Raw genomic sequence first — 13,068 nt, forward strand, 5'->3', positions numbered from 1 at the left:
GGAAGGATCCCACATGCCACAGAGCAACTAAGCCTGTGTGCCACAGCTCCTGAGCCTGTGCTCTAGAACCTGCGAGCCACAACTGCTGAGCCCACGTGCTGCGACTACTGAGGCCCACACGCCTGGAGCCTGTGCTCTGCAACAAGAGAAGCCACCACAATGAGAGGCCTGCACACTGCAACAAAGAGTAGCCCCCACTCGCTGCAACTAGAGAAAGCCCACACGCAGCAACGAAGACCCAACACAGGCAAAAGTAAATCAATAATTTAAAAAAACAAAAGATATATCTATAACTAAATCACTTTGCTGTCCACCTGAAACCAACAACATTGTAAATCAACTATACTCCAATATAAAAAAAACTTTTTTTAAGTCACCACCTTGGGTTTTCCTGGTGGTACAGTGGTTAAGAATCTGCCTGCCAATGCAGGGGACACAGGTTCGAGCCCTGGTCTGGGAAGATCCCACATGCCACGGAGCAACAAAGCCTGTGCACCACAACTACTGAGCCCATGTGCCACAACTACTGAAGCCTGTGCACCTAGAGCCCATGCTCAAGAGAAGCCATCGCAATGAGAAGCCTGTGAACTACAATGAAGAGTAGCCCCCACTTGCCACAGCTAGAGAAAGCCCACACGCAGCAACAAAGACCCAACGCAGCCAAAAATAAATATTTTAAAAGTCACCACCTTTAGGAAATAAAAACTAAGGTTTTACCTATAGACAGTTATTTTAGAAGATTCTTTGTATTAAGCTAAAATCCCCTATTCCCGACCCTTTAGAATCGTTGACTGTTCCTAGGAGGACATACATTGCTGGTTTCCTGAAAACTGAGAGGGAGAGGAGTGGGTAGTCACCCAGCCTGAGGGTGGCAAAGCTGAGACTAGGCCTGGGGCTCCTGACTTTCAGCCCAGGGTCTCTTCATCTGCGGCCTTATCTTTCCTGTAACATACTGCCGTGGGCTGTAATTCTCCCTTTCCTACAGTGCCTCTTTTGTAGGACAGCCTTTCAGTCTGATGAAGACTACTATCAGAAGCCCCTCACGTCTTTTCTCTGAGTAAAATACTCAGAGTTTGTTATTGTGCCTCATCTGACATGATTCCAGATCCTTCACTGGCTTACTTTTAAAATGGAGAAAACTGAGAGGAAGTATCTCCCATAAAATCCAGTGGCCAAAATTGAGTAATGGGGCTGTATTATCTCCCACCATAAGGAAAATAGTTTGTATTCTGTTGTAATCTGTTTATTATGCTCTTTTATTTAGGATGAACATATACCACATTTTATTTTATTTATTTATTTTATTTAGGATGAACATACACCACATTTCAGAATATTTTTCACCCAAAGCTCTCTGCTATGTTTACTTGGAAAGGGTACCAAAGATATCATAGAACCTGAAATTGACTTGGTTTGGAAATTGGTATAATATACAGAACACTTAGATGAAACAAAGACAGCTGTTATTCATACTAATGATGTAATGGTAAATATCTCAAAGGTCAGTTTTTTTTTTTTTTTTTTTGGTTGTGTTGGGTTTTCGTTGCTGTGCATGGGCTTCCTCTAGTTGCGGCAAGGGGGAGCTACTCTTCGTTGCAGTGCGCAGACTTTGGTGGCTTCTCTTGTTGCGGAGCTCGGGCTCTAGGCCCGCGGGCTTCAGCAGTTGGGGCTCGTGGGCTTCAGTAGTTGTGGCTCGCGGGCTCTATAGTGCAGGCTCTAGAGCACAGGCTCAGTTGCTCCACGGCATGTGGGATCTTCCCAGACCAGGGCTTGAAGCCGTGTCCCCTGCATTGGCAGGTGGATTCTTAACCACTGTGCCACCAGGGAAGCCCCAGGTCAGTTGTATTTTTGTACTGTGTTCCTATATTTGTGTTGGTATGGGTTTAATACTCTGGAAATTTTAAATTTCCAACAAAGTAATTTAGGTTCCAAACTTGCCTACACATTGGAACCCCCTGGGGAGCTTAAACAAATCTGCTTGTGTCCCATTCTGGGAGATGGTGATTTAATTTTTCTGAAATAAGGCCTGAGCTTTAGGAATTTTTAAGAGATTCCCCATGTGATTTTAATATGCAACTAATTTTGAGAACCACTGCTATAACGTGATCAGATTTAGGCAAGGGACTTAGAAAACTGTTCCTTGCCTTATTCCCTGCTCCAGCTTGAACAGTTTGGCATTGCATGAAATTTTATGATCTAATTCTCATTTGGACTTACGGATGTCATGGACCTAAGGTGTGCAGTTGTTTTTTTAAAAAAAACTTGCAGTTACTATTCATGATTCCCCACTCCCTCTACACTTTTTAACAGTTGATTTTAGATGTGAAATCCATTCGCTATCTAAATAAACTGATCACATGGATTAAAAAATGAAAAGGCTTATTTTAACTGGTTAACTCAAATTCATCAATATCCACCTAAGTGTGGTAGATGTCATGCAAAAAGAAACCTTAATGAAATGTACTCTAACGTACTAGAATGAAATAAAGATTCACACTTTTTCTGGGTGAAAGAAGGCATGCACGTTCTGGGTTTAAGGTCTTGGTGCTGGGCCTTAGGCGGCAGACAATGAAATAGAATAATTTGCATCTAAGATAGAAATTTTAGGGCTTCCCTGGTGGCGAAGTGGTTGAGAATCTGCCTGTTGATGCAGGGGACACAGGTTCGAGCCCTGGTCTGGGAGGATCCCATATGCCACAGAGTGGCTGGGCCCGTGAGCCACAACTACTAAGCCTGCGCGTCTGGAGCCTGTGCTCTGCAACAAGAAAGGCCGCGATACTGAGAGGCCCGCACACTGCGATGAAGAGTGGCCCCCGCTTGCCACAACTGGAGAAAGCCCTCGCACAGAAACAAAGAACCAACACAGCAAAAATTAATTAATAAACTGAAGGTGTCTTGTAGGCACAGACTATTAAAAAAAATAGAAATTTTACCATTTGTGCTTAATTATTAAAAAGAATGACAGAATTGTTTGCAAACAAGCTGCATGTCTGACAACCTCTTGGTAGACGGAGGTTATCTGCACAATAAGTAGGAAAAAAACCACTGATTTAAAAAGATGCCCAAGTCTCAACTAAAAACCCAGAAATTTCTGTTGAGTCAATTTATATTTGTTGTCAGGCTTACTTTAGAATAATAGTGTTTAGCTGTTGCTTCATCCTTTGTGATACCCAAACCAAGCTGCAGGCACCGTGCGTGGTAGAAAGAGGCCATGGCCATGCCTCTGCTGATGAATTCTGGGAGACAGTCCGTGACCTGGGCTATCATGGGGATGTCATGAATCTCATCGTAGTCAGCAATCCTGTTACAACATCCAGTTGTGAAATTAAAAACGGTATCAGTTACAGTTTACATTTTTATAAACATGCCCAGAAACTGTCCATGTTCCCCAAGTGGTTTCTCTATTATTTCTACCAGTTTGAGAACAAAATTGTTTGCTCTGTGGTGAAGGGTAAATAGAACAGTCAACTAACACCAGAAGAAGAGGAGCTAACTACAGTGGTTACTATGCGGCTTCCTAGGATTATACTGGTCAGGCTTAATAACCACTAAAAAAAGTTAAGTTTAAAATATTACAAGAACTTGGGCTTCCCTGGTGGCGCAGTGGTTGAGAGTCCGCCTGCCGATGCAGGGGACACGGGTTCGTGCCCCGGTCCTGGAGGATCCCACATGCCGCGGAGCGGCTGGGCCCGTGAGCCATGGCCGCTGAGCCTGCGTGTCCGGAGCCTGTGCTCCGCAACGGGAGAGGCCACAACAGTGAGAGGCCCGTGTACCGCAAAAAGAAAAAATATATATATATTACAAGAACTCTTATCACTTTGCAGATTTAAACAATGGGAAAAAAGCATTTTTCTATCTCTTTGGGTATTTGAACATCAACCTTGAATTTGGACTTTAGTCACACAGGACCAGAAAACACATTAATAAACTTACACATCTATGATAATGGGCAATAAAAAGTCCTTCTCTATAACCCAGATACAGCAATGGAGAACTACATGAAAACAAGTCAACTCCAAGTCAGCCGTAATACTGTGGGAAATAGGAACATGGAAAGTTCCAAAATTTTTTAAAGAACTGTTCGAAGTCTTAGTTTTAACCATACGGGCACTAGAGGATTTGAGACATCAGAGACCACACCTTTAAGTGGCCTGCTGCCTGGAGGCCATGATGTTGGGGAGGAGAGGGTAAAAGCAATTCCTTCATCCTCCAGTGTGGATGTCTACCTCACACTGGGCTCGGGGAGAGGGGAACCTGTGGGCTCCGTGGGAAGGGCATTATTGGGAGGGAAATGGCAGCATGGCCTTATAGCCATTTTAGAGGACACCCAGGTCTGTTGCATTTATACATTGTGGGTAAATGCAGGAAGGTACATGGCCTCAGAGAAGAGAAATTTCCATATACTTTATGTTAGTGTTGGAGTCTTTTAACCATTCTCATTGTGCAGTCCTCATCAAGCTATATTGTAATTGTGCAGTTATAGAACCTATGGCTAAGGGTGTAGGACAAAAAGTTTAATATTTCTCATGTGCCAAGCTGTGTTAAACACTTTATATTCACTATTTTTTTTTAATCAAGAAGAAAATACTTCTGCAGGATTACAAAAGAACGATTGATGCCCCAAAAGTTAAACTTGTGTAAGACTACTTAGCTGGTATACAGAGCAAATAGCACTGAAGTTCTGCAGACTAACAGATGTACTATCCAATATGGTAGCCGTGAGCTACGTGTGGCTATTACAATCCAGTGAAAATTACAAGTTCAGTCCTCAGTTGCACTGGCCACACTGCAAGTACCAATAGCCATCATTTCCAATACTGCAGCGAGTTCTATTAAACAGACCTGGCATAAGAACATCTAGTAAGTTTTTGTAAATACTTTTATCCAGCTTACTCACCTTTTGGAAAATGCAACACACTTTGTAAAAAATTTCATCTTATAGTAATACTCCACGAGATTCCCTTGAGCGTAGACATTTCCACGCTCTGCTGCTTCCCTCAAGCAATGCAGGGCAGCCTCGGTATCCTGGTGGATACCTTGTCCATAAAAGTACATGAGCCCAAGTGCACCCTGGGATTCCAGGTTTCCATTGCCACAAGCTTCTGAATGCCAAAAAAATGCCTAGGAGAAAGCACAATTCCCTAGTATTCACAAGGTGGATTATAAAGGGAATATCTCTAATAAGATAGTACTATTAATTCATCTCTAGGACACCGTTCTAACCCCCTGAACGTATGTCAGACTAGCACCAACTTCGCATGCCTGAGAGAGGGTGCTGAGGGGAGCCCGCCTATTGTCTGCCCACAGTATAGGCAAGGTCACTGGCTCGAGCTCAGCTGTTCAGGTTTCAGGATTTTCAGATTTTCCAAAGGAAAGACCAAAAAGGTGGGAAATAGCAACCAAGCGTCTGAAAGGCTTTGTAATGAGGCACAGCAAGGAGAGGAGAGCAGCTGATGTGAGATTGCAGCCGTCTCTCAGATCCTCTTGGAGCTCCAACGGGATCAAAGAAAACCGAGGATAAAAACCTGCATGTGGTCCAAGCACGTTTGCTCAATACTCAGCTACAGTGAATCTGAGTTAGTTCAAACCGATTTCCAAGTAGCTGCTCAGTTATCTGACAAGGATCTTGGGGGTTACGTGCCTCCTACAAGTTTGCCTTTAACGCCTCATTTCCTCCTCCCTATAAGATTTCTTGGAAAGTGTTTTCCACCATTGGGGATTGAAGAGGTTGTACTGACTCTCCCTCCTCTTTTACTTTTTATGGTAGAATATTTTGTATCTGTGCTTTTTATAGCATACAAAGTGATCACATCCGTGGTCTCCTTTGGTAGAGGCAGGGAAGGCAGCATTCATAGTTGAGGAAGGGTGCAATGAGCTTAGAGATCCTAAAATGTAAGCTTTCTTTACATTGAAAGAAATATAAGAGATATTCAAGACTACATACTTACTCCTCACCAAATATTAATCTACACAGGATGCTAGGATTTAAACAAATAAATCACTATTACCTTCTCTAACTCTCTGGGTTCCTTTGTTGAGTAATACAATCCTAGGATACTTTGAGCCTTCACACTAGCTTTTGGATTTCCATTGTCTGCAGCAAAAAGCCACAGTCTAGAAGAGAAGGGCAAGGCAAGTTATTCTTTGTTTAAAGCATTTGATTAAAACAAAAATCTTGTTCTCAAGTCAGATTACCTTTCAGCTTCCTCGTCTGATTGTTTAACGCCTTTTCCTTCATAATAAGCTCTTCCAAGGTTGTAAGCTGCTGCAAATTGTAAGTGTCTTGCTTTGGGACATGGAGAATCAACAATTTTCTTCATATATTCCACTCCTTTTTCCTTCCACAAAGGAAAAGAACAAAACAGATAGTCCTAGTTTAGTTTTACCCAAGTTTTCTCCCAATAATGCTGTAAAGCGTTCACCCTCCGACATGAGATAGAATGTCATGAGTCTATACCTAACAGGTATGGTTGTCCTGGACGCTGCAGGGCTAGAAATAAGTAAAAGTCCATCTCCTGGGTCAGCATTCCCAGGAGCTCTGGGATATAAACCATTCCCTTCATTTTATAGCTTCCACATTTGCGTTACATCTCAATATAGTTTCCTTCTTCTCTCCTCATAGCCCTTATTCTGAATCGGCACAGTTCTTAGAACTTAAAGTGTAAGAATAGCCAGTAACTTCCACATTTTCAATCCTTACAGGACACGTGTGAGCCCCACTCTGTCTTCTCTCTTCAAGCACACTTCCCCTAGCTGTGCTCAGTGATAAATTTACGTCTACTACACTCATTTTCATATGACATCTGCATAGTCACAAAACACAGAAGACGTTCTAACCACCAACAAAAGGCTTTCCTCCCTCCAAAAACTCAGACACAAATTGTTTACTAGACTATGTTCCTCTTGTCCAACGCACAGCAAGCCAAAATGCTGAGCCCACGAGGTTTGCAGCAAAGAGGGTTTACAAGGCAGCCAAGCAGGAGATGGGAGAACAAATCTCAAATCCGCCTCCCCAAAGGCAAGGAGATCGGGGTATTTATAGGATAAAGAAGAAAGCAGCGGGCAGTTGGAGGTGTGGGGAACATGGAGAAAGGTGATTGGAAAAAGGTGCAGGAATCTTTGCTCTGCACAGGTGTAACTAAGCTATAGGCCTCTGCACGTTCAAAAAGTCACTAAGCAACAGACATGCATGCCCAGTTGAAGGGTCGGTGGTTCTATCCAGTCTTAACCAGCTCAGCTCAAACTAGACACAGCTGAGTCCAAGTTCCTAGAAAACAACTCGGGCAAACATCTTGTTTAGGCTACATGCTGCTTGGAGCACATGAGAGTCTTAAAAAACCACCTTGATTAGTGAAGGCAGGTGAAGTGGATTTGACCCACACTTTCAGTCCCCCCTTGCTTTGTGATCATTAAGCAACTCTTGAGGAAAAAGGGTGAGGACAGCTCTGGCTAATTCCTGGTGATAAGGGGCATAGGCCTAACAGGGGCTTGAGGAATCAAACTATTTAGCACTCATTTGAGAATATTCTGTTGTTCCTGGTTTCAAGTTAACATTTTGATCCCAAATACCACTTATGCTCCAGCTGTCAAGGCATTCATAGGCCCAAGATTGGTAATAAAAACTGTAGACAAATAGGTATGGGGTGGGGCAAATATGTACACTGTGAGGGCATACAGAACGTCAGATGTGCGAACATTTCGACTCATTTTTAGGGATTTTACCTAGGACACTGGTGAGCCAGGGATCAGGGTCTTACTTTTTTACGAATTGGAGTGTGTTGATCATTATCACCTTTGACTGAAACACTTAGATAGCAACGAAGGAACACAGGCTGGGAGAATTAAGTGTGGTTTCTACAATATCCTCACCAAATAGAACCCTGACAAGGGTAGGTGCCAGGGATTTTTGTTGTTGTTTTTTGTTTTTTATTCTGAGGACACAAGGAGACCAAATTTTGGCTTATTCAAGAAAAAAAACGTGACAGGACATTTTGTTTATTAGCCTAATTTGATATTTTCACACCTGAAGTAACAGTGAAGTTAGGGATGGTCAAAAATTAACGACAGGCACAACCAAGGGGTCAGCATAATCAAATACAGAAGGTTTTAGATGACATATCCAAAAGCTAGAGAAATTACCTACTTTTGCCAAAGACTGAAAAATCCTAATCACTGAATTGTCCAAGCCTGGAAGGTTCGAAACAAAGAGAAGGCAGAACAAAAGAAAACAATCAATCTGGCTACTAGCAAATTATTTAAATTGCTTTCTAAATTTTACTTTTCAAAGCCACCACTGCAGCAATCCCACTCACCTTAATTTCTTTCCCATGGCTTTTTTCTGGGGGTTCGCTTGCCCACTCGGGAAAGTCAGCGTCAGGGTTGGAACCACTGCGGAATTCCTCCCGCAACGTGCTTTCCCTTTCTCGGTGCATTCCTCATAAGGTCCCAACCCGCGAAGATGGAGCTGGTCTTCAGGATGTTTACCCTCCATGATTTCAGTCTAGATGTTCATTGTCTCCTTTAAGAGCTTCCTAAATGGGTTTTGCTATGAGTCCAAAGTTGGGGACCCAAATACGGCAGAACCCAGCCATTCCCAGAAATTCCTACAATTATCTCTTGGTGGGAGCTGCAGCCCTAGCTAGAGCTTCCCTTCCATTAGAGGGCAAGTCTCTCTGTCCTTGGGAGAGTTCAAAACCCAAATATTTAACTGAGGGATTGAGAACTCTGTGCTTTTTCTTGGATACCTGATAGACCTGTTCAACCAAAAAGGTTGAAATCAAAACCATATTCTGAAAAAAAAAAACCCAAAAAACAACCATATTGTGGTCTCAGGTGTCCTTTGTTTTACTGGTAACCAGCATCAACCACGTCCTGGAGCAGGGCTCCCTCATTTAGTTGAGGGTCCCTCAAATCTTTTGCCAGATTTCTCCAAAGGTCGCGGGTAAAGTTTTAAATCCCTGAGGAAGTACTGTCCAGCAGTGCTGTTGTTTAATTCTTAGTACCTAGATCTTCCCATTTGAAAGCAAACAACTCTTGGGATTTACAACAAGGATATGCAAGAAAAGCCATCTTTCAACTCTAATACAGTAAACCAACAATGTCTAGACAGATTAGTGAGCAGAGAATATGGGTTAGGGACTACTGGATTAGTCTCTTTTACAATCTAATTGTTCTTAAATCATGTACAAGCTGACCTCAGGTGGTACCCTAAGCTGTATAGGCCTAGCTCCTTGCTATTCCCAGCCTCCCATCTGCCCAGGTCTTTGGACTCCTCTTTGCAAATCTCTTCTGGAACAGTTGCAGGCTGTTCTTTTTGGGATTGGAGTAATAGAGCCTGCAATGCGCAAGCCTGCTCTGGTGGTACTTCAATGTCTGTCCACTCAGGGGCAAAGGTAACCCTGATATTTAGTTAGTAAATCTCATCTCAGAAGGGGAATGGGGCATTCAGGCATGTATACAAAGCTATGCTTCAGATGCATTTTCCTCATCTGACAGTTTAGCAGCTGGAAAAAAGGCATTTTCAAGGTTCCTTTGGACACCCCAGTTACTAACATAGTTTTAGAAGGAAGTTTAGAAAGCCAGCTATTTAAAACTGAGTAAATGGCCCAATATCAATCAAAATCCAAAAGTTAATTTCCCACGGTCATAGTCATCCAGGGCTCCGCTTGGGAGATGATGGACTTCACAAGATTTAAAGGAACCCCTAGGGCCTGTCATTCTTGGTCACTGTCATTCTCACCTCGGGCATCCGATGTGCCAGCTGTTTACCTTCAAGAGTCTTACTTAGGATGGGACCCTCTTTTCCAGTGTCCCTCCTGTTTGCAATATGCACACTGGCAGGGTCCGGCTATCAGGTGCCCGTTTGAGTGGAAGCTTTTGCCGAGTCCCTGGTGGGAGTCCTTGATTCCATCCAGCTCTTCCCGGTGTTAAGGTAGCTGCCCGCAGAGCAGCCTCTTTCATTCTCCATTGTTCCCTTTTCTCCTGAACCTGGTCTCTGCTATTAGAAACTTTAAAGGCAGTTTCAACAAGTCAAGACATAGGCATTCCTAAAGGTCCTTCCACCTTTTGCAGTTTCTTCTGTATACTGGGTGCGCTCTGACCAAAAATTGGTCACTGACTTTTATAAGTTCTCTTTGTATGTTGCCTATAGACTTTAAAGACCCTTTCTGGAAAATTTGAAGGATCCTCATTTGGTTTATGCTTTACCTCCTGTACTTTATTAAGGCTTGTTTTGGCATCCCTCTTCGCAATCCTGCAAGAATGCAATCTCAGTAAAGTTTGGGCCTGTCTCCAGCATTCACATCCCCATCAGGATCTGCTTTTGGTGTAGCCCCGCATGCAGCAGCCCTCACCGGGTTGCCAGGGGTTTCTGCACGAAGCAGATCTGCCTCCTCTCGAGCTTTATCCAGCACCATCCTATGCTCTTCTGAAGTGAGGAGGGTATTTAATAAATTTTGAACATCTGCCCAGGTTACGTTGTGGGTTGCAAAAAAAAAAAAAAAATGGTTTTCCATTCTCGAGTCATCTCTATAAGTTGGCATATTGTTCTTCCAATTAAATAAATCCAAAGTGGACAGGGAAAGTTTGCTTTATTTCTGAGGCCGGCAACGGGGAGAATGGTGGACTTATGTTCAGAGACTGGCTCCTCACTGACAAGTCAGTGGGCAAGCCCTTTTTTTTTTTTTTTTGCGGTACGCGGGCCTCTCACTGTTGTGGCCTCTCCCGTTGAGGAGCAGAGGCTCCGGACGTACAGGCTCAGAGGCCATGGCTCACGGGCCTAGCCGCTCTGCGGCATGTGGGATCCTCCAGGACCGGGGCACAAACCCGTGTCCCCTGCATCGGCAGGCAGACTCTCAACCACTGCGCCACCAGGGAAGCCCTGGGCAAGCACTTCTAAAGGGGGGGTTCAGGGGTGTTTAGGCGGAGGAAGGGGACTACATGCAGCAACAGCCCAGTCAGCTCTGACAGTCACCTTGAAATTGGTCACATGGTGGTCTGGTCAGCGTCATCTTCATTGTTTTAAGTACAGTTAGTCTTCAGTTCCAGGGTTGGTTTGTTCCCATTTCTTTGAAGCCAGTTCTCAGAACTGTGGCAGCTTATGTCATGGCTACAGCCTGGTCATCATGTAGTTAATTTCTTTCACCTAGTGGGGGTTTCAGTATCTATAAAACAGCTCAAAGGATACGGCCCAGAATATTATCTATAGCCCTTGAGGAGGGACTAATGGTCCCCGACTTCATTCAGTGACTAAATTATTATTACTTGGTCTTGTTTTCCTTTGCTTCTGCACTTTCTCACTTCTCTGAATTTATTCTTTGACTAAAGCTTTTCTACAGACAGAAGACAGGCAGAGGGCATGGAGGGGAAGCACCATAGAGTCCTGCTCCATTTCCTCTCCTTGCTACAAGATGAAACTAAGCACGGAAGGTCAGCAGTGCCTCCCTGAAAACCCAGGGTCAGTCTGGGAACGGACACGCCAGGGAGCTGCTCAGGCTGGCCCACAGGCCCTCAGTGCCTGCAAGGGGCCGACGAGCCATGGGCCAAAGGTTCACCTGGACTCACCTCTTGGCTGGCTCACCACATGTGTTACCGAACCAGATCTGTCTTGCCAGACGCACAGCAAGCCAAATGCGGAGACACTGAGGTTTGCAGCAAAAAGAGGCAGCCAAACCAGAAGATGGGAGAACAAATCTCAAACCAGCCTCCAGCAAGCAAGCAGCTCGGGGTATTTATGGGATAAGGAATAAAACAGCAGGGCGGTCCGAGGCATGGGGAGCGTGCCGGGCGTGGGGAAAGGTGATTGGGAAAAGATGTGGGAATTGGCGGGTAATCTCTCTGCGCAGGTGTAACTAAGATGCAGGCCTCTGCACATTCAAAAAATCATGAAGCAATGGATGCCTGTGGATGCCCAGCTGGAGAGTCAATGGTCCTATCTAGTCTTAACCAGCTCAGCCTCAAACTAGATGCCACTGGCTCCAAGTTCCCAGAAAACAACTCAGGCAAACATCTTATTGTTTATGCAAGTGCAGCTTGGAGGACACATGAGTCTTAAAACGACTTTGATTAGTGAAGGCAGATGAAGTGGATTTAACCCACAGTTTCAAAACCTTCAAAAATCACTCCAAAGAGGAAAATATTTGACAGTCAAGTACATTTGTATACACTGCATTCTAACTTTTACTCCTCACTAGTGTCTCAAAGTGCTATTGCTGGCTAAACAACACAGTAATAGATGAGAAAATAAAGGTGTTTTACTGAGTCCCAGATCACGTGGATTTACTTCTGTGAGTGTGTGAGGTAGGTGTCTACCATTTTTTTCCCCAACTGGTTAGTAAGAGAGAACTTACAGTAAATGGTAGTAGAGTGAAGTGTTCGTGTAAATCCTCCCACAGACAGCAGTGATTAAATCAGGACCAAACATAAAGAACAACTTTCTAAAGGCACTGGGAGGGACTTCCCTGATGGCACAGTGGTTAAGAATACGCCTGCCAAGGCAGGGAACACGGGTTCCAGCCCTGGTCCGGGAAGATCCCACATGCTGTGGAGCAACTAAGCCCATGCGCCACAACTACTGAGCCTGTGCTCAAGAGGCTGCGAGCCACAACTACTGAAGCCTGCGCGCCTAGAGCCCGTGCTCCACAACAAGAGAAGCCCACCGCAGTGAGAAGCCCGGGCACTGCACCAAAGAGTAGCCCCTGCTCTCCACAACTAGAGAAAGACTACACGCAGCAACAAAGACCCAACGCAGCTAAAAATAAATTAATTAATTTAAAAAAAATGTTATTAAAGGCACTGGGAAGTTTATCAAAGCAAACACAAACTGGAAGAGGAATGACTCTTGAAAACTGCAACTGAAAGGGATCATTGAAGTTCAATGAACCCCAGACAGGATAAACAGAAACCCTCTCCTAGGCATGCATCGTAGTCAAACTGCTGAAATCCATAGAAATCCTGCAAGCAGCCAGAGAAAAAGGACACATTATATACAATCAGAGACTGACTTCTTGTGAGAAGCTAGAAGATTTTACAATGGCTTTTTTTTTTTTTTTTTTTTTTTTTTTTTTTTTT

At 44.0% G+C, this 13,068-nt stretch overlaps 1 protein-coding gene across 1 annotated transcript in view; it reads right to left on the reverse strand.

Annotated features, from left to right (window-relative positions):
• LRP2BP (LRP2 binding protein) overlaps nt 1–13,068 on the reverse strand; it is a 48,674-nt gene that overhangs the window by 26,963 nt on the left and 8,643 nt on the right. The window contains exons 4-7 of the mRNA XM_007466525.1: nt 6,196–6,338; nt 6,009–6,114; nt 4,898–5,121; nt 3,127–3,301 (exon numbers count right to left, since the gene is read on the reverse strand). Of these exons, the coding sequence (XP_007466587.1) occupies nt 3,127–3,301; nt 4,898–5,121; nt 6,009–6,114; nt 6,196–6,338 (648 nt within the window). The remainder of the gene's footprint in view (nt 1–3,126; nt 3,302–4,897; nt 5,122–6,008; nt 6,115–6,195; nt 6,339–13,068) is intronic.

This window comes from Lipotes vexillifer, unplaced genomic scaffold (genome assembly GCF_000442215.2).
Source record: "Lipotes vexillifer unplaced genomic scaffold, Lipotes_vexillifer_v1.1 scaffold951, whole genome shotgun sequence".
NCBI classification, from domain to species: Eukaryota; Metazoa; Chordata; class Mammalia; order Artiodactyla; family Lipotidae; genus Lipotes; species Lipotes vexillifer.